The sequence below is a fragment of the Carettochelys insculpta genome, chromosome 4 (assembly GCF_033958435.1).
Source record: "Carettochelys insculpta isolate YL-2023 chromosome 4, ASM3395843v1, whole genome shotgun sequence".
NCBI lineage: Eukaryota > Metazoa > Chordata > Testudines > Carettochelyidae > Carettochelys > Carettochelys insculpta.
In genome coordinates, this window is record NC_134140.1 from 5885991 (window position 1) to 5911677 (window position 25687).

At 41.9% G+C, this 25687-nt stretch overlaps 1 protein-coding gene across 1 annotated transcript in view; it reads left to right on the forward strand.

Moving 5' to 3' along the window:
* Positions 1-25687, forward strand: part of ALMS1 (ALMS1 centrosome and basal body associated protein) — a 142650-nt gene that overhangs the window by 93360 nt on the left and 23603 nt on the right. Inside the window, exons 11-17 of the mRNA XM_074992215.1 lie at positions 1473-1637; positions 6093-7276; positions 18592-18709; positions 20897-21145; positions 23438-23682; positions 24906-25086; positions 25382-25445. Coding sequence (XP_074848316.1) covers positions 1473-1637; positions 6093-7276; positions 18592-18709; positions 20897-21145; positions 23438-23682; positions 24906-25086; positions 25382-25445 — 2206 coding nt within the window. The remainder of the gene's footprint in view (positions 1-1472; positions 1638-6092; positions 7277-18591; positions 18710-20896; positions 21146-23437; positions 23683-24905; positions 25087-25381; positions 25446-25687) is intronic.

Below are 25687 nucleotides of genomic sequence, written 5' to 3' on the forward strand. Positions count from 1 at the left end.
TCTCAGCTTCCTGCCACAGGAAATCCGGGTCGGTGGTGCCTTCAAGGCTGCTGCACGCGGTGACCATAGAGCCCTGCAGGGGCTGGAGGGAGTGTCTCTCAGCCTCTTAGCTGATGGCTGCCATGGAGGACCCCGCAATTTCGAAGTAGCTGGATGTGGATCGTCTACACACACCCTACTTCGACGTTGAACGTCGAAGTAGGGTGCTAATAGTGACTTCGTCTCGCTGCCTAACGTCGATTTCAACGTCGAAATAGCACCCGGCGCGTGTGGATGTGATGGGTGCTATTTCGACGTTGGGCTGGCTACTTCGAAGTAGCCAGCTAGTGTAGACGCACCCTGTGTCTGCTATCTGTAGTAATATGGGTATAATAGATGTATACCTCAGAGGGAAGTATCTTTTGATGGTGGGATTAGAAGTGCTACAGAACATAAGAATGGCTGTTACTGGGTCATACCAAAGGTCCATCTAGCTCAGCATCCTGTCTGCCAACAGTGGCCAGTGCCAGGTGCCCCAGAGGGAGTGGACTGAAGTCAGTGATCAAGTGACTTCTCTCCTGCCATCCATCTCCAGCCTCTGACAAACAGAGGCTAGGAACACCATTCCTAACCCCTGCCTTTTATGGACCTAGCCTTCATGAATTTATCTAGCTCTTCTTTGAACTCTCTTATAGTCCTAGTCTCACAGGTTCCTCTGGCAAGGAGTTCCACAGGTTGGCTGTGTGCTGTTTAAAAAAACAAAACAAAAACTTTTAAACTTGCTATCCATTAATTTAATTTGGTGTCCTCTAGTTCTTATACTGTGGGAACAAGTAAATAACTTAACTTTTCTTTATTCATCCTCTCCACATGGCTCATGATTTTATATGTCTCTGTCACCTCTATCATACCCCCCCCCACCCTAGTCTCCTCTTTTCTAAACTGAAAAGTCCCAGTTTCTTTAACTTCTCCTCATATGGGACCTGTTCCAAACCCCTAATCTAGAAAAATTATGAAATGGTAAACTGCTGGTATTATTTCACTAGAACTAAGTTGTGTACTAGCTGAGGGTACTACTAATAATTCCTTACCCAGGCAGTAAATTAAACACCCTGTCCTTTCTGTTTTAGTTCTTCTTCTGTGATTTGCTTTGGCATAAAACAATCAGTCCGGTAGCATCTTAGTGACTAACAAATGTATAAAGTCATAAGCTTTCGTGAGTAAGACTCACTTCTTCATCTGAATCATTGAGGAAGTGGATTTTACCCACGAAAGCTCATGACCTTATAAATTTGTTAGTCTCTAAGGTGCTACCAGACTGATTTTTGTTTGTGAAGTTACCAAGTAATACAGCTATACCTCTGAGACATGAAAGCTTTAAGTTGTGGCTGCATGTGGCCTCTTTTCAAAATTGTACCTTGTTCATGCTATTTCAATTTAATCTCAATTTAATACATACACTACCGTGACCACGTTGCTTGCTTTCTTTGTAGGATCAAATGATGCCTTTCCTCCTAATTTTCCGGTGGTGGTACTTGGCTCTGTGGATGAGAATCCTTTAGACACTGTAGCTATTAAACATAAAGAGGGTATCTACACTAAAAGGGCTGAGCCTAAGGTAGCCTGGACAGAAGAAAAAGAGACACCCCAGGAAACAGGTAATTAGGTTGTCCATGTGCATTTCTCTTTCCCGTATCTATTTTTATTATATTTAAAGTGAATTTCATGAAGATGTAGTACACCATGTTGGGTTCTGCTCTGCTTGGTACAGTTCCAAGCTCAGAATGAAAACCACCTCAGCTACTTGCTTCAGATTAAGAGCCTGTAGGAACTCATGAACACCAAAGATAGTGACTAGATGTACATTCACATACAAGGTCTAGAAGTTCTGTGGCACCTTAGAGACTACCAGATATTTTGGACCATAAGCTTTCGTGGATCTGACGAAGAGGGTCTTTGTCCATGAAAGCTTATGCTTCAAAATATCTGTTAGTCTATAATGTACCACAGGACTTCTTGTTGTTTTTGAAGATACAGACTAACTTGGCTACCTCTCTGATACAAGGTCTAGTTTGTTTCACAAGTTTTATTAAAGTTAATCAACTGTGCACATAGAAATCCTATGGCGAGCTATGTAGAATAACTGGAGTCATACTCATATCCTTCCCTAGGGGTCTGCTGTTTGCCTTACTAACTGATCATCTAGAGAGAGAGTTCCTGCCTAATTTTTTTCCTATAGCTAACTCATTTTGCCCATTTCAGGCACCCTTTCTTTTCATATAATTTTCTGTCTACACCTAATACTGTGCACGTACGCATGAAGGTGTCAACAGTCATTTTCCTTATCTGTGTTGTGTCCCTGAAGAATTTTGGGCTGCGCTGTTTTTCATAGGTTGTTTTATTCTCATTAGTGTCTACTTACTACATGTAAACGGATGTCAGAACATTTTTATAACACCATCCATTGACACATATTTCTTGTGGTCCTGTGGGACAGGTGTTACCCTCACAAATTTCTCATCCCTTCCACACTCAGGGACATACACACCTTTACCCAATGTGAAGGGCTTAAGGCATGACCCTGTTAATTTAAACTCACACCCTTACCAATTCCTATGGCTCAGGGCGTAATTCCCTGCAGGTATGCAGGATCTGTGCCACTGAAAAAGCCTTACACAGTAATATTCTTATTCTCTATTTATTTACAATTATCAAGAAAGCAGAATACATGCTAAGCACACAGTATCATGCTCATCAATCCTGATAAGGCAGACAGACAGAGTCACTCTCGGGATGCTGGTTCCTGCACCTCAGGGTCTTGTGGAGTGAGTCTTCCTTAAGGTTTTCCTTCTTTCATCTTTGCTGCTTGACATTCTTTCCTTTCCTTCCTGCTTGATGTTCTGTTCTGTTCTGTTCTTTTTTCCCTGTTTTTCCTTCTTGGACCCCAGTTTAAGTAGTGAAAGTTGAGTTGCTTAGCTATACCTTGACCAGTTATTTTAGTACAATTCTACTAACCAATCATAACCTATGATAACAGAACTACCTAACCAATCATAACCCACCACCTTAACTGATTTACACCTAACAAAATTAATTATACTGCAGACGGGAGCAATTACAAACCAGACAGCGATTATACAGAAAGCAGTAGAAAAGTGAAGACAATCATCATAGACTGGTGATTCCAAAACCTCAGCTATTGATGAGTCATTGCTTGCCAGACGAAATGCTGTTAACTAAGTTTTCTTTGTCCATCTTGAGGTCTGTTTAACGGTGAGTGGCATTAGGATGTGGTCTTCTTCTTAACAGCCTGATATGATACTATTGTATGGAAATGTAGATGGAATGTGAGTATGTGACCTGTAGCTTCACAGTTAATGGCTACTGCTCATTAGTCTGGCTGTAGACAAGCTATAGGCCTGTCAGTATGGCTAGAGAAACCATATTGGTTATATTGTTACACAGGGTCAGTCTTGGGTCACTTATGTCAAGCGCTTCTTTAACCTATGACCTAGTATGACTAAGTTAATTCTTATAGGCTTCAGCCTGTAGCCCTGATGTTTCTGCCCTGTTTTACTTAGCTACCTATTGAATACTTACCACTTGTAAGACTAAGCATTTACACTCCTGTAATCCTAACTTCTCTTATACGAGTTAAACATAACGTTGTACAGTACAGCAATAAATGCATAAAAAGAACTAATTGACTACACAGGAGAGTGTGTGGCTAGAACACAAGACTAGGAGTTGCACTCTCACTGATTCTCATTATCATGTTATTTTGGCTCTTTTTCCTCAGCTCCCCTGGTAGCACAATAGATGGAGTTAACATTACACAGGAAGTGCTGGAGCTTATTTAGAGTTTAGAAAAATACTCTGAGGTTATCCAATGAGACACTCTTAGTGCAAAGTATTATTTTCAAGTGTGCAAAATGATACTGAGAAATTGATTTAGTAATTTTTTGGTACCTAAAGTGTGGCAGGATGGCTCCACGGTCTCATTAGACTTCTTGTCCATGTCCAGGGATACCTGATGTGGAATTGCCAGGTACTGATTCAGCTCTTTAAGTATTGAATGTTAATACAAGTTGAATCTCTCTAACCCATAACTCATCCGGCAGCATCCATAATCTGGCACAGTTTTAGTTAGCTGAATGACCACTTATCCTGTGTGTGGCCAAATTTCCTGTGATCCCATAAAGTTAGTTTACAGACACCAGTCCTGGCTTTCCATGTTCTGTGCTGTTGTTTTGGTGTAATTTACCCTCTAAATGCCTTCCAAAAGCTGGTAAGCAGTGGATGTTTTGGTAATGCCACTAGACAATATTGACCTCCTGTGGTTCGGCAAATTCTCTCATCCAGTATTGGTCCCAAGGGTGCCAGGTGAGAGAGGTTCAGCCTGTATCTGTTGGGTTTACTATATCTTTTCTGTCTTTCCATCCCCGCACCCCAGCTTGGGTTGGCTTATATTAAAACTGGAAATTAATTTCTACTGGCAGAAGCTCAAGTTTAGCACTGCAACACTCTGCTAGAGGGGGACACTGTACAACTGGAAACAGTACTCTTTGATGGAATTAAATGACGATAATATGTGAAGAGTGAAATTTTCCCATGGTTGTAGTTAAAATTAGTCTTGACTGACCTTACTCCTATTTGCGCTGTTGGGAGTCTACCCAACAGTATGAGTGGGATGAGGATTTCCATTTACATCAGTGGATATTACTTCCTCTTGTTACTAGAAACAATTTGTCCTGTGCGTTTTGCTGTATGTGGAAAATTGCTAAGCGACTGCCATCTGTACTATATGCAAATATCCATCCCACTAGAGTACAGCAGTTTCAGATACACTTTGTGTCAAACAAGAAGTGAAAAATTTACAATGATGTAATGTAATCATGACCACTAATAAAGAATGTGACCAGAAACACATGAGTGCAAAGTGGGTTTCAAATTACATGTGTGATTTCTCTGGAGCCCGTTTATTTTTCTTAATATCACATACACTTACTAAAAGAGGCTCTTCAATGTGATGGATGTGTATGGAGTACTTCAGTGTAATTATTGTATTCCTGAGCAAGAAGGCAACCCAGCCTGATGGGGATGAGGTCATTCCGGAGACCAGGATGTACTAATTCTCATCTTTTCCAGTTTTCCTGGTCATTTGCAATGTGGTACCATATCAAATGTTTGACTGAAATCCAGATAGAGTAGATGTCTACTGCATTTCCCTTGTCTGAAAATCAGTTATCTTTTCAATGAAAAATAGTCAGTGTACCCCATTCTGTATTTGATAGGTCCTTGTTTTGTTTAATTCCACTTTCCTTTTACTTCCATGTCTTATTCCTTTCTTCAAAATGTGTTCTAAAGCTTTGCATACCATACTCTAAGACATTTGTTACATGCAATTTCTTATTCTAACAGTAGTTCTGATCATGTTTTCTCACAAGCTAGGCAGCCTCTTAGTCCAAGCCTGATCCTTCCCACTGTTCAGTCTTAGAGGTCGCCAACAACCATCTGGGTGGGAAGTAGGGGGTGTCCACCAACTGCTCTTGTTTGGTTTTTTGCCTGTAGGTATCAGAGGGGTAGCCATGTTAATCTGGATCTGCAAAAGCAACGAGGGGTCCTGTGGCACCTTATAGACTAACAGAAACGTATGAGCATAAGCTTTCGTGGGCAAAGACCAACTTCATCAGGTGCAGGTAGTGGAAATTTGCAAAGGCAGGTATAAATAGGCAGGCCAGAGCAAGGCTGGAGATAATGAGGTTAACGAGCACCCTCCCTGACTGAGTTAACCTCATTTGCTCCGGCCTGCCTATTTATACCTGCCTCTGCAAATTTCCACTACCTCCATCTGACGAAGTGGGTCTTTGCCCACGAAAGCGTGTGCTCATACGTTTCTGTTAGTCTATAAGGTGCCACAGGACCCCTTGTTGCTTTCACTTATAGGTGGTATTCTTTTACGTTATTGGCGTGGTAGTGGTTTTGTCCTTAGTAGTTGGGAATTGTTTAAAATGATGGTTGCCCCATTCTTAGAAGACAGTTTGTTTCAGAAGAAGCCAGTAGCCCCCATTCAGAAGGAAAAATAAAATAGCAGGTTTTTTTTTCTGTTCCAGAGTCCAAGAATCATTTGGAATCTGTAAAACCAACACACTCAATTTTCAAGTCAGCCCAGTTTTACCTTCACCATCCAGTTCCCCTGGAACATGAGAGTTACTTCCTCTCCAATGATCAGCCTTCAGAGGAGTTCACCAATGTTGGAAACACTGGACCTTCTTCAAGAGATTTCCAGGACCGGAGAGCTGCAAAGAAATATCAACACTCCTCAGTTTCCCCTCAGGATCATGAGGAGGATGAATTCTCCCCACTAACTGCAGAAGTGGATTATAGCAAGGTTGAGGACTTGAAAGTCAATGCATCTTTAGGGAATGAAGCTTCAGGGAAAGAGTTTGTGCACAAGGACCAAAAGAAGGCTAGAGACTACCTTCTATCAAGCGGCCAAAGGACTGATTTAAGCAGTAGACAGAAGCTGGATCTACCACTAAAACAGAGTACCTATTCTACTGGTAGTTTAGATGAGCTTTGGACTAAGTTTCTAGAGCGTCAAAAGAAACACCACCACCGTAATCTGAAGAGCAGCAATGAGTTGTCCCTAGTGGAACGTCTTGATCGGCTGGCCAGAGTCCTTCAGAATCCCATCAGGCATTCATTAATGCCTACCGAAAATGTGAAACGCAATCTTGGAGAGAAAACTAGGGTAAGAGAACAAAAGAAAGTCGGACTGCATGACAAGAAGGTATATGAAAGTAACCTGCGGTCTTGTAGGAATGTATTGAATTCTGAAGAAAAATCAGCGACCAGTTCTGATGAAAAAAGAGAAGCCGAGTCTAGGCAGCAAAGGGCAGGAGAGAGAGCTGTCAATTGGCCCAAAAGGTTCATGAAACAGAAATATTCCGATCCCCTGAGTGACACCTCTTCAGAAATCATGCCTACTAAAGACCACATTATGGTGACAGAGTCTACCACTTCTGAATCAGATGTGGTGAACCAAACAGAGACAGAAACAACTTCTCAGGTTGAGGTGAGCAGTTCCGTTTCCACCATTGACACTGCTAGGCTGATCAGGGCTTTTGGGCATGAAAGAGTGCGCTTGTCACCAAAACTGTCCCAGCTGTATTGCGCCATCAGTCAGCAGAAAAATCGCTCTGCAAAGTGGGACAAGGGAAGAAATAAAGTAGTTGGCTTGAAAGTTCCTAGTGCGATGTCTGCTGAGCAACATATTAAAAGAAAAGATGTACAGGTACGTATGGTATGTATGTATTGCCTAAATCAGTAGGCAACGGTTTAGTAGTTCTGTGGATGCTTCATGATAAACAGAGTGGAAAATTCAGTAATTGTTCCATATTTGGATAATAGACTGGCCTAGAGAGAGGGGGTCATTATAGGATACTCTTTCCTCATTAGTGAGGAAAAGTAGCCAACAAAACAAGCCAAGTTCTTCTCCCTTTTTCAAGGGTAGCCAAATCAAGTTCTTTCTTCTCTCTCACATTGCAAAGGGCATTCTTACCTGTGCAGTATACCTTCCTTCCTGACTCAGCATTACAGAGGACTTAGTCTTTTGCACCTGATGTGATGGCTTCTTTCTCTGGCACAGTGACCACTCCCTTTTGACCTCCACTTGTCATATAACAGCTCAGTCCTATTCTGTGGCTTGCCTTCACAACAAAATGAATTTTTGTCCCTCATAAGATTACCTTCAGTTCTCACCCCAGTCAGCTTACTGACACCCTCATCCCCCAACCCCACTGCAACCTGGCTTTTCTCTGCTGAGTGTCCAAGTACCACTGAGTTTGGCCTTCTGCCTTGCACAGACCTTGGCTCAGGGCTTCCCCTCTACACTCTTGGAAAGTGGTGGGCAGCCTGTGGCCCACTGGAGTTCTGTATGGGGCCTATGGGACATTTTGTTTACTGTTGCACACGTGCATGGTTGTCAGATTCTCCTGGTTTCTGTCTGCATAGGCTTTTCCCTGCCAGAATTACTAAGGTGACATGCTTGTAAAGCAAGGGAATTTCAAGTGAGGTGGGTGCTGGTTGCATACAATGTACACTGTGAGAGCCATGCGTTCCCTCTGCATACAATCAAAGTGCTGCTATGGTTCAATCAGCACTCCTTGCAAATTCTAGGTATTCAAGCACAGATAGCAAAACTACCCTGTCCAGGAGACTGTTCTGGTTTCAGCACTCTGGGGCCCACAGGCATGAAGGAGGGATGTTCATGTGGCCCACTTACTAGCCTAAATTGTCCATCACTGCTCTAGAGCCTCACCGCAGGAATGAAGCCTCCTCCTGTAGCTCTGCTTCCTGACCTTGGCCTCTCCCAAACAACTGGACCTTCCTTCCGGTCCTTGCCAGGAAGAGGAAATGCTCACCAGCTCTTCTATCCTGGATTTCTTCCTCTCTGCTGAGCTCTCTCAGTAACATCACCACCTCTGGCCAGGTGGCAGTTAATCGCTTCCCCGCTATGAAGCACAACTAATTAGGTTATTTCCCTTGTTTTACAGGTGATGGGGAATTAAGCCCCATCAAACCACTTAATTCACTTCCTTTCTTTGTCTCCTATTTAGTCTGTCAGAGATCCTGTAGAACAAGAAGTTCCAAATGTCTGTTTGCGAATCACTTAAATATTCCCTGCCTGATTCCATATTTCTGCAGATGAAAGTGGGATAGGAGGGCTGTGGACTTTGGCTCTAGCTGGTGACCCTTGCTATGCTGCCTTAGCATTTTCAGGGAGCCATCAATCCTACTTTGCACAATTGGAATTAATATTAATTATTGTCTTAGTAATGTAGATATATTTAGAGGAGTGAATATTTTACTTTTCTGAATTTTTTTATCTGTAGAACTGTGCATAGAGATGGCACTTCAAGCTGTAAAATTCTCTCAGGACAAACATATGCCAGTCTCTCTAATGGCCTGATTCAGAATTCATTAAAATCAGTGGCAATCTTTCAGTTGATTTAAATGGACATTACAACTGGCCCACAGTTAGGAAGAAAAATGAAGGATAACTATGAAAATGTGGCATGAGCTTGGCTTTGGTGATGATTAGTGTTGAATGATACGTTAATGCAAAGAGGCTGGAGACAGGCTGTTCACAGTGGTCACGGATGGCAGAACACGGAACAATGGTCTCAAGTTGCGGTTGGGAAGGTCCAGCTTGAACATTAGGAAAAGCTTTTTTACTAGGAGGGTGGTGAAGCATTGGAATGGTCTACCCAGGGAAGTAGTGGAGTCTCCATCACTGGAGGTGTTTAAGTCTTGCCTCAACAAACCCCTGGCTGGGCTGATCTGATGGGTTTGGTCCTGCATAGGGCAGGGGCCTGGACTTGATGGCTTTTTAGGTCTCTTCCAGCTCTATTGTTTTGTGATTCTATGTATAGTGTATGTTTCTGGCTCCTGCATTTTAAAAATATTAGTGTAGTCTAATTTTTGAGGGAACAAAATGGTAATGTCAGTGCTAATCTACATTTCTATTTTATTAAGATATGCTGTTGACTTTTGATTAAAGCAGATAATAAATCCAAGTATTTATTATGTCAAGTAGGTTATTGGCTGTTTGCCTGGGAGGAAACGAACCTCTCAAGAGTCTAGCTGTGTGTGTAAAATAGAACAATTTATGGTGGTAAACTGAAAACTTTATTTGGTAATCAATTTCAAATGCTTTAAGGCTTTCCCTTTTTTTTTCTGTACCTTTTATAAAAGGTTAATTCTTTTTAAGTGCATTTTTGCCATGATGCAAAGCAGGCTGATGTCTGCAAACTAAACCCAAAACTTGTATGCCACTTTCTAGCGTTGTACAGTAACAGGGTAAGGTTAACACCTTTAAGTGTGTCGATTTATTCCCACAAAATTACAACAAAAGTCATTTAATCTAGTGTCTTGGCTGCTGGATGAACGTCATAGGTACAAAGTCATAATCTTCACAGTGGGATAGACGTACCTGACAAAATGGACACAGTTTTCTTGTTAATGTCTCCAGAAGTCTCTGTATCCACAAACAGCCTCTGTGCCAGAAATGTTAAAACAGCTTGACTTGAAACATGAACTGCCACTTAGCTTAGTCAGAATTCACCTCAGTGGCTGCTTTAGATCTTCACCCTTCAGTGGATAAACAGTGTTTTCTTATCCAACTGTGATCAGATTTGGGAAGGTCTTAAGGTATTTCTATGTGTTAAAGAACTAGTTCCACTGTGGGACTGTAACTTAGTTCTCTGACCTGTGATGGACCCACTTTTTAAGACAATAGTGGCATATTTCTCGTTAGGCTTATTAGTTAAAACACCATATTTAGTCACTTACCTCTTTAAGGAAAATAGAAGAAATCCAAGCATTAGGGGCTGACACTCCCGATACTTGTTCATATCCTGACAAGGTTAACTCTGAGGACATACCTAAACTTCTTGGCAAAGAAGGTCAGAGGTTCATCTGAACCAGCAAATTAACCAAATTTGAAAGTTGAGGTTGTGCTGTTGCCAGATGTCTGGCATGCCTTGGCATTTTATCTGCAAAGAATTAAAGTGATTAGATCTTCGCCCAGGCTTTTTTGGCTACGTTGTAAAGAAGACGAAAATCGAAACCATCTCATCTTTGAGACTGTGAAGGTGGAATTTTCCTTCTATGAGAACTTCTTAAGAGGTGACCAAAGTAAAGCCTGTTCTTACTACTCAGAGCTTGCTTTACCAGAGCTTAGGCAGTCTCATTTGCATCATTGAAGAATGTGTCTGTTTTGAATGTTATGTAAAGCAGTTGCCTTTGGCTGTTCCTCAATGTGAGAATGTCTGTCTGCTAGGGAGCTTCATTGGTAAGTTTAAGTGGGTGAGAAGCCCAATTCTTCCCTGCTTATTTGTTGGGTTAAATGTTGTATCCTTTCTTTCCTCCTTTGCTGCTTCTCTTGTCTCATGAACATGTCTGTTGTCCTTGAAGTGAGCTGTGGGTTGGGTTATAGTGTGGGTCCACTATGTTCTGTTTTGTATCAAGCCCTCCCAGTATGTGTTGATGCCTCCCCTTTTGAGATGACCTTTCAGTATGGCTTTGAAATGCTTCTGCTGCCCCCCTTGTGAGCCCTTTTTCCCTGACTTAACTGAAAGGAGAGTACTCACTTCAGGTGGCGAGTATGTCATAAGTACTCAGTGGCCGGACCAATGGAATTAGTATTTCATTAGTATTAGCTTCTATACTGCTGATGTTGGTGGCAGAAAGAATGCTGATCTTAGTGTGTGGGTCTTCTGAGGTGATCCTCAGAATGCTCCTAAGGGTAGCACTGCTGGAACCATTCCAGCTGCTTGAGATGTTATCGCTGTCAATGTCTCTATCAATCATGATGCCCTGCGGAAGTTAGTGTGTAGTTTTGGCAGTCCACATAAATTCATTTCCATCATCGGACTACTCCGTGATGGGATGACTGCCGTCATTTTGTGCATATAGGGCTGTATCATTCTTCCAACATTTTTCTCCATTTACCTTGCTGCGATTCTGATTCTCATGTGTAGCAGTCTTCCCAATGGAATCAGGATTGAGTACTGTGTGGATGACCAACTCCTAGATCTTCGACATCTCCAAACAAAATCTAAGCTCACAAAAATTGACATCTGACCTCCAGTATACAGATAACTGTGTCATTCTTGCATACATGAAAGCCAACCTGCAAAAGCACCCTAAATCTTTTTGTAGGTGCCTATCATGGCCTCAGTCACTATTGGAATAAAGTCTGGATACTGTATGTGAAGCAACAAAGGTTTATTACAACTAGCTGGCATAGTGATTCTGAACTTGGTTGAGTTTTAGAATGCAGTGACAGGCACCAAGGTATGATTTGTTATATAGAGAGATGATAGTCAGAGGAAAGCATAGAAGCAGACAATAAGGAAATGAATATAATCAATGAGCAATCCAGATGAATTAACAAACAATCTGGGAGTTACGAAGAGTTTCCGTGCACAGTTTGGAGAACATTTTATCTATAAACAAGTCCTTTGAAGAGTGCAGTCCTCAACACCAATATAGAAACTAGTGATATCTCAACAACACACGTATGACAACTTTGAAGAGCAGCGATGCATACACCTCATTGATGCTCGTGAGAGGAAGAAAGCAAAAGCAGCAGCTGCACCAACAGAGCCAGGACAATTCCCTTGCCCCCACTGTGAATGCCCATGGTGTTCAAAGCTTGGACGACTCAGCCACATGCGAGTCCACAATTGATAAGCCTGTGCCAGCTCAAGACATCATCATCGGACACAACAGACTACCTACAGATACAGATAATACACTGATGTGTGAAGCAATGATGTCTCATCTGGCATCCTGATGTGATCTTCTCACAGACACGATCATTTGTGTTATCGCTACAGAATCAAAGCAAGTGAGCAATGCAGAATCAAATCAGAAGTTAGTGAAAGAATCGTGTCAGTCACTCTTAACTATAATCCATTTCCCCTCCCCACAGGGTCCCTTCCTGGAATGTGGCTGCCTAGCGACTTATTTACATCAACTGGGATGCCCTCCCCAGATGGCTGGGGTGGGGAGGCTTAACAGACTCAATTTTGGAACAAAAAGCAGTCAAGTAGCATTTAAAGGCTAGCAAAATAGTTTATTAGGTGAGCTTTCGTGAGACAGACCCACTTCTTCAGACCATAGCCAGACCAGAACAGACTCAATATTTAAGGCACAGAGAACCAAAAACAGTAAGCAAGGAGGACAAATCAGACAAAGATAATCAAGGGGAAAAAAATCAGAGAGTGGAGGGGTGGGGGGGAAGATCAAGAATTAGATCGAACCAAGTATGCAGACGAGCCCCTATAGTGACTCAAAGTTCCCATCTCAATTTAAACCATGTGTTAATGTGCCGAATTTGAATATAAAAGCCAGCTTGGCTGTTTCCCTTTCCAGAACGGTGCAATGATAATTCTTCAGTAACACACATACCTTTAGGTCATTGCCAGAATGCCCCATGCCATTAAAATGTTGACTAACTGGTTTGTGGATCTGGAGTGTTTTGATGTCTGTTTTGTGCACATTGACCCTTTGTCTAAGGGAGTTAGAAGTCTGTCCAATATACAAAGCATCTGGGCATTGTTGGCACATGATGGCATATATGATGTTAGTAGAGGAGCATGAGAAAGTGCCTGTGATTCTGTGAGTAACCTGGTTAGGTCCAGTGATGGTATTTCCAGAGAAGATGTGTGGACAAAGCTGGCAGCGGGCTTTGTTGCAGGGAAAGGTTCCAGGACTGGTATTCCTTGCGTATAGACTGTGGCTGCGAGTGAGGATCCTCGTGAGGTTGGGAGGTTGTCTGTAGGAGAGAACAGGCATGTCACCCCGGGCCTTCTGGAGTGTGGCATCCTGATTAAGCATAGGTTGTAGGTCTTTAATAATTCGTTGCAGTGGTCTGACTTAGGGGCTGTAGGTGATGACCAGTGGTGTTCTGTTCTTGGCTTTTTTGGGCCGATCTTGGAGTAGCTGGTCTCTGGGTATTCATCTGGCCCTGTCGATTTGTTTTTTTACTTCTCCTGGTGGGTAATTCAGGTTTATGAATATTTCGTAAAGTTCTTGTATTTTTTGGTCTCTGTCAGTTGGATCAGAGCAAATGCGATTGTATCTAAGAGCTTGACTGTAAACAATGGATCTAGTCACATGTGCATATGGAAACTAGAAGGGTGTAGATAAGTATAGCGATCAGTAGGTTTTCGGTACAGTGTGGTACTGATCAGGCCATCCTTGACTGGTACTGTAGTGTCCAGGAAATGTATCTCTTGCATGTTGTAATCGAGGCATAAGTTGATGGTGGGGTGTAGATTGTTAAAGTCTCTGTGGAATTCTTCTAGAGCCTTTGTACCATGGGTCCAAATCATAAAGATGTCATCAATGTATCTTAAGTAGAGGAGTGGTAATAGGGGACAAGAGCTGAGGGAATCGTTGCTCCAGGTCAGCCATAAATATATTAGCATATTGTGGGGCCATGTGGGTGCCCGTAGCAGTTCCACTGATCTGGAGGTATAAATTGTCCCCAAAATGGAAATGATTGTGTGTGAGAACAAAGTTACAGAGGTCAGACACCAGATTGGCTGTGGTGGCATCAGGGATGGTGTTCCTGATTGCTTGTAATCCATCTTTATGTGGAATATTAGTGTACAGAGCCTCTACATCCATTGTGGCAAGGATGGCGTTATCAGGAACTTTTCCGATGTTTTGTAATTTCCTCAGGAAGTCGGTGGTATCTCGGATATAGCTGGGAGCGTTGGTGGCATAGGGTTTGAGGAGGGAGTCCACGTAACTGGATAGTCTGGTGGTAAGGGTGCCAATACCTGAAATGATAGGGCGTCCAGGGTTTCCAGGTTTGTGGATTTTGGGAAGTAAATAGAATAATCCAGGCTGCGGCTCAGATGGTGTGTCTGAGCGAATGAGGTCCTGAGTAGCAGCAGGGAGTTCCTTCAGTAGTTGTTGTAATTTCCTTTGGAATTCCAAAGTGGGATCAGCAGAGAGAGGTCTGTAAAATGTGGTGTTGGAGAGTTGTCTGGCTGCCTCCTGTTCATAGTCTGACTTATTCAGGATGACAACAGCACCCCCTTTGTCAGCTGGTTTGATTATGATGTCTGGGTTATTTTTGAGACTCTGGACAGCATGGCGTTCAGCATAGTTGAGATTGTGTCTCATTTGGCATTGTTTGTGTATAATGTCAGCCTGAGCACGGTTGCGGAAGCACTGTACGTAGAATTCCAGACTTTCACTACGACCCTCAGGGGGAGTCCACATAGAGTTCTTCTTCTTTTGTTGTTGTTGGGGGGGGGGTCGAGAGAGTAAGACTATTGTTCGTAGGTGTGCTGGAAAAATTCCTTTAGACAGAGGCAGCGAAAGAAGGCTTCAAGGTCACCACAGAATTGTATTAAAATTGTATTTTGCTAGTCTTTAAAGTGCTACTTGACTGCTTTTTGTTTTCATAGTGTATAGACTAGCACAGCTTCCTCTCTGTTACTAATTTTGGAACATTGGTTCTTAGCAAATATCACGTCCTACTTCAGAATTTTATTCTATAGTCATCCTCTCAACATTGGGCAAACCAGATACTCTGCTGGTCCTGACCTGCAAAACCAACTCTTTGGACTCCGTAAATCACCATGAGTGGAAAATCCCCGGAAAATGTGGGCCATTTTCCATACCTAGGCAGCCACCTCTCCCAAACAGCCATTATTGACACAGACACTGAATACTGGATCCTCTGTACCAGAACGTCTTTTGCAAGACTACTCAAATGAGTTTTCAGTGGTAGGAATCCACAAACAGGTGCCATGATCTTAGTTTGCAAGACAGTTGTTGTCCCCACCCTTCTCTGTTAAGCTGACGTACCTGGGTAACCTACAGACATAAAGCAGCCACCTGGCGTTCTGGTCACGCATTTATTAAGTCATGCTGTCACTGAAGCACACAATCAGAGGCTGCATTTGGCAATGCTCTCATGATTTTTGTACTCTTAAGACTATGTTCTCACCTCAGTTACAGCTTCCCCCTGTTTGGTATTCACCATTAGTGGAGAATGCATATGTAAGTTTACTTGAAGAAGAAAGGAAGGTTGCTTAGCTGTGCAGTAATTGGAGTTCTTTGAGGATTTGTTATACATTCCCCAAGCTGCTCTCCATACCCGCTACCTTAGAGTCCTTTACCAGAATTCTGCTGTGGAGAGGAAACTGAGAGGCAATTGGTGTTCTCTGTCTTTTTGTACCGTTGATGAAGGGCACAAGGGTACTCTGAGCACTAGCATGTCCACAAGGACAATTCTGCCCAAGAGATTCAGAACTGAAGGAGATGGGGTGTGTGCAGATCACTAGTTAGGTATACACGTGAACAACAGATATTGAAGAACTCCAGTTACTGCACAGGTAAGTAACTTTCCTTTTTGTTTATAGGAAGATATTGCACAGTATTTAAATTTATTATAGAATAGATCCATTTATAAGGAAGTGACACTTTTTTATAGTTAGTTTTTATTGTATCTCTGCTTTATCTGAGTAATGTCAACTCTGTTTCCACAGAACCCCGTTTTGGATAATTTATTTTTGTTAATAATATTAATGTCAATTTGCTGCTTAACAATATACAAATGCTGGACCCTTCTTAAAGATATTTGCTATCTAATATAATTTGTCATTTCTAAGATGCCTCTTGAATCTATATCTAGCACCACCCACAAAACCAGGTTAGCACTGAAGTTGGTCTGAATGGAAATAAGCATATATATTCACTGATGAATGATGGCATATATCTAATCCTGCTGGAATACTGAAGTGCTTGTTTGGGTGAGAGGGGATTCATGTTGCTCTACATATAGAGTATGGATTTTGTTTTTCCAGAAAGTACATATGCATTTTGATTCTGTTTTTTGATATGCAGGCGTGTGTATGCCACATCTGTCATGTAAAATCTGCCAGAGCGGCAACTGATTTTACAAGATGCAAAATGACGCATTCCTCTGTCAGAGAATGAAAGCCAGGTCTTTTAAATGTGATGATTGAAGTTATGCATTGTCAATTGGTGACAATGAAGGTACAATAGTTTCTAAGCAATAAAAATATAGCCGCTGTTGTATCCATCATGTTTAGTATTGTGAGTTGTTATTATTAGAATAGTGATTACTGTGATAGGTGTGAAAAATCCATTTCCTAATTAAAATGAAGCACAACTAACTTCATTGTAACATTTGTTTGACGCCACAAACTTACAAAGCCATCTCATTCAATATTAGGTCACTGACTACAGCTAGTTCTATTTTTGTGATGAATTAAAAGGTACTGTTGCCTGTGCAAGCCTCCCACTCTTGGTACTTAGCTCCTTGTTTTTTTGCCTCCAATAAGTTTTTGTTTGCTGGACAGATTTCACCTCAGTAATGAACACTGATTTTGAGGGGGATGAAGAAAGTGGAGGAACCTTTACTGATGCCTTTTGGAAATCCTTTGCTTTCTCTCTAGTGCTTTAGAACTAGAAATCTTTACAGTGCAGCAAGGCAACATATTAGCCTTCCAGCAAAATCCCTTCTCAGGGGGCCTGACAGCAAGGTAGGGTGGATGGCTCCATGCTTCCAGAAGGGGCGGGGACATTGGCTGGAGCATACCATGCCAGCTTCCAGAAGGGGCGCACTTGGTGCTGCCTGTAGTGCTTCCCCACACCAGCACCAAGCCCTCAGTGGTGGCTAGAATGCCCGGTGTTGCACTCCAGCACCTATTTGAAGGGCCGGAGGCAAAAGCTCCCTTTGTCCCCTGCAGTGGGCCTCTCTCTTCCCCTAATAGGCCCTGCAATGTTCAAGTAGCCTGGGTCCAGATGTTCTCCCTCAAAGTTGCACAGTGCCTCTTCTGTCAGGTTATCCTGACTTTGTGAACAAAGTGCTCAGCTAAACATTCATCTCCTGGTGCACTTACATATAATGGCACTATTGAGCCATATTAATCATGCTCTGTCCTTAACTCCTATCATTGCCAGGAGTTAAATGCTTTGATTACTTGGAACCCTTTGGCTTGAGCCCTCAAAAGAATCATTATTAAGTGCTGCAAGGTATTTGTCCAGCGTTACAACAGGCTACATTAAAAGCACTAATGAAATCGGTACAAGCTAAAATTCCATCAGCTACGTAAAATTTCACACAATGACTTGTTTATATTGTTCTCTGTGCTGTATGCTGAAATTCATTTACAACCTTTATATTCAATTTTTTTTTTCCTTCTTTATAATTGTGTGATAAAAATGAGGCAGCATTTTCTCAGTACTAGTGTGTTGTGGCACTATTTTGTATCTGTAGGTTTGATTTTTGTAGGCAAATAATTTTTAAGTGAGGCAAAACTTGGGGGTACGTAAGAAATCAGACTCCTGAAATAGGTATAGTAGTCTGGAAACATTTAGAGCAGGGCTCAGCAACCTTTCTGAGGCAAAGTGCCGAAATTTGACCTTTTCATCTCTATGTAGGGTCCCAGTGCTGGTGATACTTCTTAAAATCACTAATAGTCCTACTTACAACAGCTTCATTAGTAAATAAATGAAGATGCAGAGCTTTACTGTTTAGGTAGTGGTTGGTGGCATTAACTGGTCTCTTGTTCATCCACAGACTGCATGCCTTTGAGCAAGCTCCTGGCTGCACTGTGGAGGAGGGATGGGACTGAACTCCCGCCTCAAATGCTGATGAAAATCGGCTCATGTCATTGTTGGCACTTGTGGTGGGAGTTGCCTACCCTGGTTTAGAGTGACTGAGCTAGTACATGAATTTGAAGCTTTCAAAAAGTGAGTTGGAAAACAGGTCTTATTTTAAGCAATCAAGCATTTACAATAAATTTCTGAATGGATGTGCATTAGAATTTTGTGGTTAATTGGATTAGTTACTGGTGGCAGATCTGTTGCGCACTGCCATATTTTCACCTGAAAAACACAGTAGAGTGTAGTTGCTAGTTAATCAGGTTGAATGCCAGCAATGAACATCTGTTCTTCTAAACAAAAGGGAGCCAGAGTTGGCTGAACTGCGTTGTGGAAAGATGTTGGTAGGCTTGTGCTCAGACCCCAAGAATCTGTTGTGTTTTCTAGATGGCGGACTGTGTTATTTCATCAGATTCTGTTACTACAATCAGCAGTTCCTGGGGACCAAGTTCTGCCCTCAGTAACAAGCGCCACACACGGATGTTAAACAAGGGCATCCAAGCAGGTGAGTTTCTTAGGTCTGAACTTCATTTCTGCTTACCCACTTCTGGTTTGCATCTCTTCTAAGCCATTGGAGAGGGCTCTCTCAGAGTTTGATGTAGGTCTTTGTTGAAAGGTAAGTAAACTGGGTATTCAGTGTCCATAAATTGCACTCCTTGGATCCTTTCACAATAATTGTATAAAGAGCAGACACTTGTGTTTGCTTGCTCCTGCCATGCTGCTGGCCAGTAATGTTGCTCATCTATGAGTTCTGCTAACCCAGACCTCTAATCTGTCTCAGTATCAAAGAAGTCATGTAGCTCTAGCTTCCACATTATTTTTCTCTTTTTAGCACCATGAAGTTCCTACGGTCCTTTGTAGACAAGTCACTGACTGTCTTTCTAAGCACACACTACTTTATCAGTCAAGTCAGCCTGCCAGCAGCACCCTTTGTACCTGTTGGCAGTAGTCTCCCTTTGAACATCTCTTGTCCTCTGCTTGATACCATTTATCTATTGACTGGTATAATTCCTGTGCTCAGGCTTCCCACTGTATTCCACAGTGGCCGATATCAGTTACATTGTTTCCTGAAACCAGGTCTGCAAAATCTTGTTTTAAGGGATGAGTGGCTGGTTTAGGGGGGCAAACAAAATACCTGTTTTTCGTAATCATTACTTTGATAAGGAGGTTTGAGTAAACTTTGTGTCAGGGCTGGTAAACATTCATGACATTTAATTTCTTAAGTCTTATTTAACACCTTCAGTTTTATACATATTTAGTTCTCCCTTGCATCCCAACTACTTAAAGGCCTTTACAAATAAAGAGTAACATACATGGGATGTATTGAACTGACCACCCTGACCAAAGAATTGTGTTCATGTGGTGAAACGTTAAGAGCAGAAGCAAACTCTGACTTACCTTTGCTGTTCAACCCAGATACTGGAATATTCGTCTAGGGGAGAGAGAGAGAGTAATTCACTCCCTAATCCCACTCAGTGCGTGACCTTTACTATAACTACCAACAAGGGAACCATTTAGTTCCAGTTGACATTGTACTATAGACCTCTTTTGTGCAGGGACTCAGACTGATGCCACAAAACTAAATTCACACGTATCCTTGTATAGTAACAACCCTTAGTCACTGAATTTGAGCTAGATTTGAAGTGATTATTTACCAAATCTTAAATCCTCCAGACTCATATTTAAGATTACAGTAAAATGGCAAAAAAAAAAAAAAAAAATAAAAGGAAACCTGCACAAGTGTCACCTTCTACACCTTCCTAACATCAACCATACCATCAGGGGCTCCTTTACCTGTACATCTACTAATATAATATATGCCATCATGTGCCAGCAATGCCCCACTGCAATTTACATTGGCCAGACTGGACAGTCTCTATGTGAAAGAATAAATGGACATAAATCAGACATCAGGAACAGTAATGTACAGAAACCTGTGGGAGAGCACTTCAGTCTCTCTGAACACTCAGTAACAGATTTAAAAGTAGCAGTCCTAAAACAAAAAAATTTCAAAAATCAAATGGAGAGAGAAATCTCTGAGCTGCAATTTATTTGCAAATTTGACTCTACTAACCAAGGATTAAACAGACAGTGGGAGTGGCTTGCACCTTACAAAAGGAGCTTCTCTGCCCTAGGTGTTAACATCTCCACATTAGACTGACAGTGGGCCATATCCCCCATGTCTTATCTCAGTTGTTTTTTCCTCTTTTCATAGGTACTACTGATAATAGGCCTTTTCCACCCTGACTGAATAGACCATGTCAGCTCTGGCCCTCCCTTTTACTGGGATCCCACTCTTTAAATACCCCTCTGAAACCACTCCCCACTCATGCATTTGATGAAGCGGGTCTTTGCCCGCGAAAGCTTATGCTCCAAAATCTGTTAGTCTGTAAGGTGCCACAGGACTTCTTGTTCTTGAAGATACACACTAACACAGTTACCTGTCTGATACTTCTACACGGTGCAGAACATGATGTTCGTGATTCAGGTGGTGTTTGAAATCTTCCATCGTTTGTTCTGGCCTGGTTCAACCCAGCTTGTCTTATGTGATCTGACGTGGTCAGAGTGTATGTGGTTATGGCAATAAGCCGCTTGCTTAGTTTGAAGAACCAGGGAGGGCTTCCCAACATCTTAGTATTTTTAGTCACTGCTGCTCTAGAATGTGTTCCTTCTTCTTTCTTTTGAACTGCAGGAGACTTAGAGATTGTGAACAGTGCAACCAAGAAAAACACTCGAGATGTTGGCGTGACTTTCCCCACCCCAAGATCTAACCAAGCGAGGCCACAAAAACCATTGAGTTGTTCTGACGGTGATTTGGGGCAGTTGGATGGTGTGTTTTCAGATTTTCAAAACCTAGCAGGCCAGGGAAGACAGAAGACACAGCCCAGCAATTTCCTCATGGGCAGAAAACAAGGAAGCAGCAGGCCAGAGCTACCACAAGGTAAGCCCCAAGTATTGCACCTTGGAATGGGAAAGCACTTACATTCCACATCAGTCAGCCTGTATTACCAGCACACAATGTATGTGATTCATGACATCTGTAGCTGGCACCATAAGAAAAGGATCTTCAGAGTTGGTCTACACTAGCTAGACCTTACAGTTGACTGCAGGTACTTAGTTCTAGCTACGGCAATTGTGTAGCTAGAAATGACGTATCTGCAGTCAACTGTAAGTTCTGCCCTCAATGAGGGGGGTTGACGGGAGCATTTCTCCTGTTAACCTCCCTTACTCCTCAGGAGAGCAGGAGTACAGAGGGTTGACTGCGAATCCCAGAGCAATCGGTTTCGCGCCCAAACGGGTTGATCTCCCAGTAAGAGTAGACATTCTGTAACAATAGCACACCTGTATTTGTTTTTAAAACGGGCAGCGGCAACACCCTTCATTATAACACTGCTTCAGGAATGGAAGGGGCAAAATGGGGTGACAGGGAGATATGGTTGTTGTAATGCAAGAGCACAGTGGGGCGGGATTGTGGGGTTTGGGAGCAAGGGTGCAGGAGCACACAGTGGGTGTAGGGTACAGGATCAGGGAGGGAGGGAAGGTGCATGAAGGGAATGAGGGTACAGGGTCTGGATGTCCGGGGGGGGACAAAGGTGGCTCTGTGCTCCCCACAGCTCCTCAGCACCACCCCCTGCCACTATGAGAATGGGGGTGGGGGCAGGAAAAGCCTCCAGACCAAGCACTTCACTGTGCTGCTGTTCCCCCAGCTGCAGGAGAGGAGGAGCGGCACAGTGTAGAGCCAGTTCCTCCTCCAGCTTTTTAAGTACAAACCACAGGTGTTTTCAGATCACAGATATCCAGATTACAGAGATTCAAGTGTATGTTTATGGATTCACCAGGGCTATGTCTACATGAGAGCCTAACCTCAAATAGGTTGTTTCGGCATGTGATGCTGTCTGAACAGCACCACATGCCAAAATAAACACTATTTCGAGGCATTCCTGTACTCCTCCTGCAAGGTGTGCTATTCCGGCATCCTTCTGCAAGAAGGAGTACAGGGATGCCACAACAGCACACCCCTTGTCTCGAAAACTCTTCCAAGACAACTGGCGTGTTTCTTGGATATGGACAGCTATTTCAGGATACTGCCATGTCCTAGGATAGCACTCACTGTGTAGTCATAGCCTAGTTGAGGGCTTAATGGAATCAGTGAGTTTTCAGGTAAAAAGAAGGTCATGATGTTGGAGAAATTTTTCGTCTCTCTCTGCAGCTTTGGCTATATCTTGGGGAGGGACAGGGTACAACTTCCTAGTTTGGATTTCTCTTCAACACTCAATTGCCTAGCTGTTGATATTTTCTAAAATATGTTATGTTCCATCCCTATATGCACATTTTCTTTTTTTGTTTAGAGCAGATGACCCTACTCGTCCTAGTCTTGTATCTGCTGAACTGGAAAACTTCTGAAGCATATCTTCTAGTTGTATTTTAATTCCAGAAAGCTGTGAATACATTTATGTCAGGGTTTGAGAAGATGCAAAGCATGTATCCCTCATAAACATCTGTAAAGAATCAGACCTTTTTGAGAACACGGGTGCTTTAGAAATGTCAAATTATTAGTAAAAGATTTTACACATAAAGAGAAATTTGTTAGCCGAGCCATTTCAAAGTGTGTTTTATCTGTTTGTCGACAGTCTCAAGGACTTTCTCTGGTATTTGGCAAATGCATTTGTTTGAAATAGACCTCGTGTTTATACAGATAATCCCATTGTAGTCAGTGGAACTACTGACATGAGCAGTGACTGTAGGATCAGGTCTCTTATTGGCTATGTCTACACTTGCATTCCTCTTCCGAAAGAGGCATGCAAATGAGGTGCAGATTTACATATCTGGTGCCTCATTTACATATTCTTCTGTCAAAAGAGCTTCTTTCAAAAGAAGAAAAGCAGTGCAGATACAGCTCTTTCGAAAGTAAACCCAATCTTCGAAAGAAGCGTTCTTTGAAGATGGGGTTTACTTCCAAAAGAGCTGCATCTGCACTGCTTTTCTTCTTTTGACAGAAGACTATGCAAATGAGGCACAGATATGTAAATCTGCACCTCATTTGCATTTTTGATTTCCCTCATTTGCATGCCTCTTTTGAAAGAGGAATGCAAGTGTAGATGCAGCCATTGTTTAGTGACACTTTATACAGAGAGGCTCAAAGAGGGAGAGAGAGAGAAAATCAGAAATTATATATTCTCTAAAATTTTTCTCTAACTTTTACTTTTTGGTTCTAAAAATATATATTCAATAGGTGTTTCCTGGTTTGTTCCTGCTGAGGATTTAAAATCCAACTTCAGGATGGGGAACAAATTTAGCTCCTTTTCTGGTCCAGGTCCATCCTGGTTTGAGCCACTGACCAACACAAAACCATGGAGAGAGCCACTCCGAGAAAGGAACTGGCAAGAGCATCAAGGCAGCATGAAGGTTCAGCCAGTAGTCCCGGTAAGAGATGTTGAGAACAAGCCCCCAAGACCATTTGTGAAAATGACGCTGCAGGTAAGAACACTCTATTTTAGAGGTTCTTGTTGTACTCTGAGATTTGAAGGAGAGAGGGGAACAAGTGGAGAAGATGACGCTATGCTTAAGTGCTTATAGAAACAAAACTTGTGGCTCTGATTTTTACTGTTTTGCTTTCACTGCTGTAGGAAGTCAAGAAATACTATTGCTGTTTTTTAAAGATGGTTGGATAATTTTATTCTTTTTATAACACCTAAGGCTATACAAGCTAAGATAATCAGGATAATTAAATCTTACGTTTCCAGGCTTCAGAAGGAATGTAGCAACAGCAGCAATAACAAATTAATTTTTTTAATTGGTGCCCTGCAGAAGTATTAACGAACACTAAGTAGTGAAGATTAGAGTGTGATGCATTTTAAACAGTGAATATGATAAAAACATAAGTAACTTCCCTGTGAATTGGAAACTAAAATGGGGATTTCATGTACCCAAGCAGCAAATTATGTAGATGCTCAAGGACAAGTGTGGAAAATACAGGTTTGTGGTGATAATCAAAATTGGGGAGGGTTGGACAGAAATTGATGTCAAGGGATAGTGCATTTCACACTCAGGTGGCCTACTTCAACAAAGGCATAATTGTCTGCTACCTTTTGATACAGGAGTAGTGTAGGTAGAGTGGTTTCAGCACAAGCACACATTGGGAAAAGGTTCAAGGAAGGGGGTCTCAGCCAAGTCTTAAAATACAAAAGCAATGCATATTGAAAGCTGCGTATTACCACGAATTAGTGGGGATGTGAATTGCTGAAATCTCATTTTAAAGCTTTCTTTAGAAGCTGACATAATGTGAACACTCATGAAACATGCTATTGAAATGGATAGCTTGCAATAGACTTCAGTTTTATTCTGATGTAGGTGTTTGAGTCAGTGATTACTGGTATCTTGTCCTATATGTGTGCCTGCCTGATCTTTGACCTTCTTGTTTAAACTGAAGTTTCCATCCTTTTTGCAAGTTATTTCAGCTGCTCTTTTCCTGAGCTAGTTAACTTAATGTTGTTTAACACTAAAGTACTTGTTAACAAGACCCCCAGAGAGTTACTCGGCATTATGGATAGAACATATTATGCCTTGTGAGGATGACTCTTTGAAAGGAATGCTTTCCTCTGTTCACTAGTAGGGTTATATGTTTTGATCATCCTCTCCCAGCTTGGAGGAATGTTCTGAAACCACTATATATTCCTGAGGTTTTTTTGTCCTCCTCTTAGGAGGCGCTTATATTGCACCGTCCTGATTTCATCTCCCGCTCTGGGGAGCGTATGAAGCACCTGAAGCTCATCATGGAAGAAAGGAAGATACAGAGTGTGTTGCAGAATGAACGAGAGGCACTCTTCAACTCCCCTGAGAAGAAGGGTTATAAGAATGCTGGTTACCTGTTCTATAACAGAGGTGCCTCATGTTTATGCCTTCTTGTGCTCTGTAGGAAATACTAAATTTACTTGGCTTGCCTGCAGGTCATGATTCTGAGCCATGCATATTTCTAATTAACTTTATTATTTTATATAAATTCATTTTAGATGTGCATCATGAGATTCTTTAAAATAGCTATCCATTTTATATATATGAATTGTATATATGGCTGAGATTATTACAGTAGACAAATTCTCTGATCTAAATAAACTTGTTCACTGATTTTGTAAGCTTTAGAATGTTGTTATGCTCAAAACTTTGCCTTTCTCTTTAGATTACCTGGTTAAACACAGAAAAAGGGCAATTCCGAAGAGTGAAATGGTTCAGAGGTCTAAAAGGTAAGGCTAAGACTTGTTTCAAATAGATTGTAAATTGAGTGACCCAAGTGGGGTGGTGAAATTAGAAAATCACTCATACAATTACAAGTGAAGGTTGTGGATGTTTGAGATACTTCAGGTGGTTTTGGCACAAAATGTTGGATTTTGTGTTAGCAGGGGTGCATGGCTTGTTATTAATAGACACGTTTCTGTATTTTTTTTAAACTTTGTGAAAAATTATTTCTTTTAGCTACATCTGAACA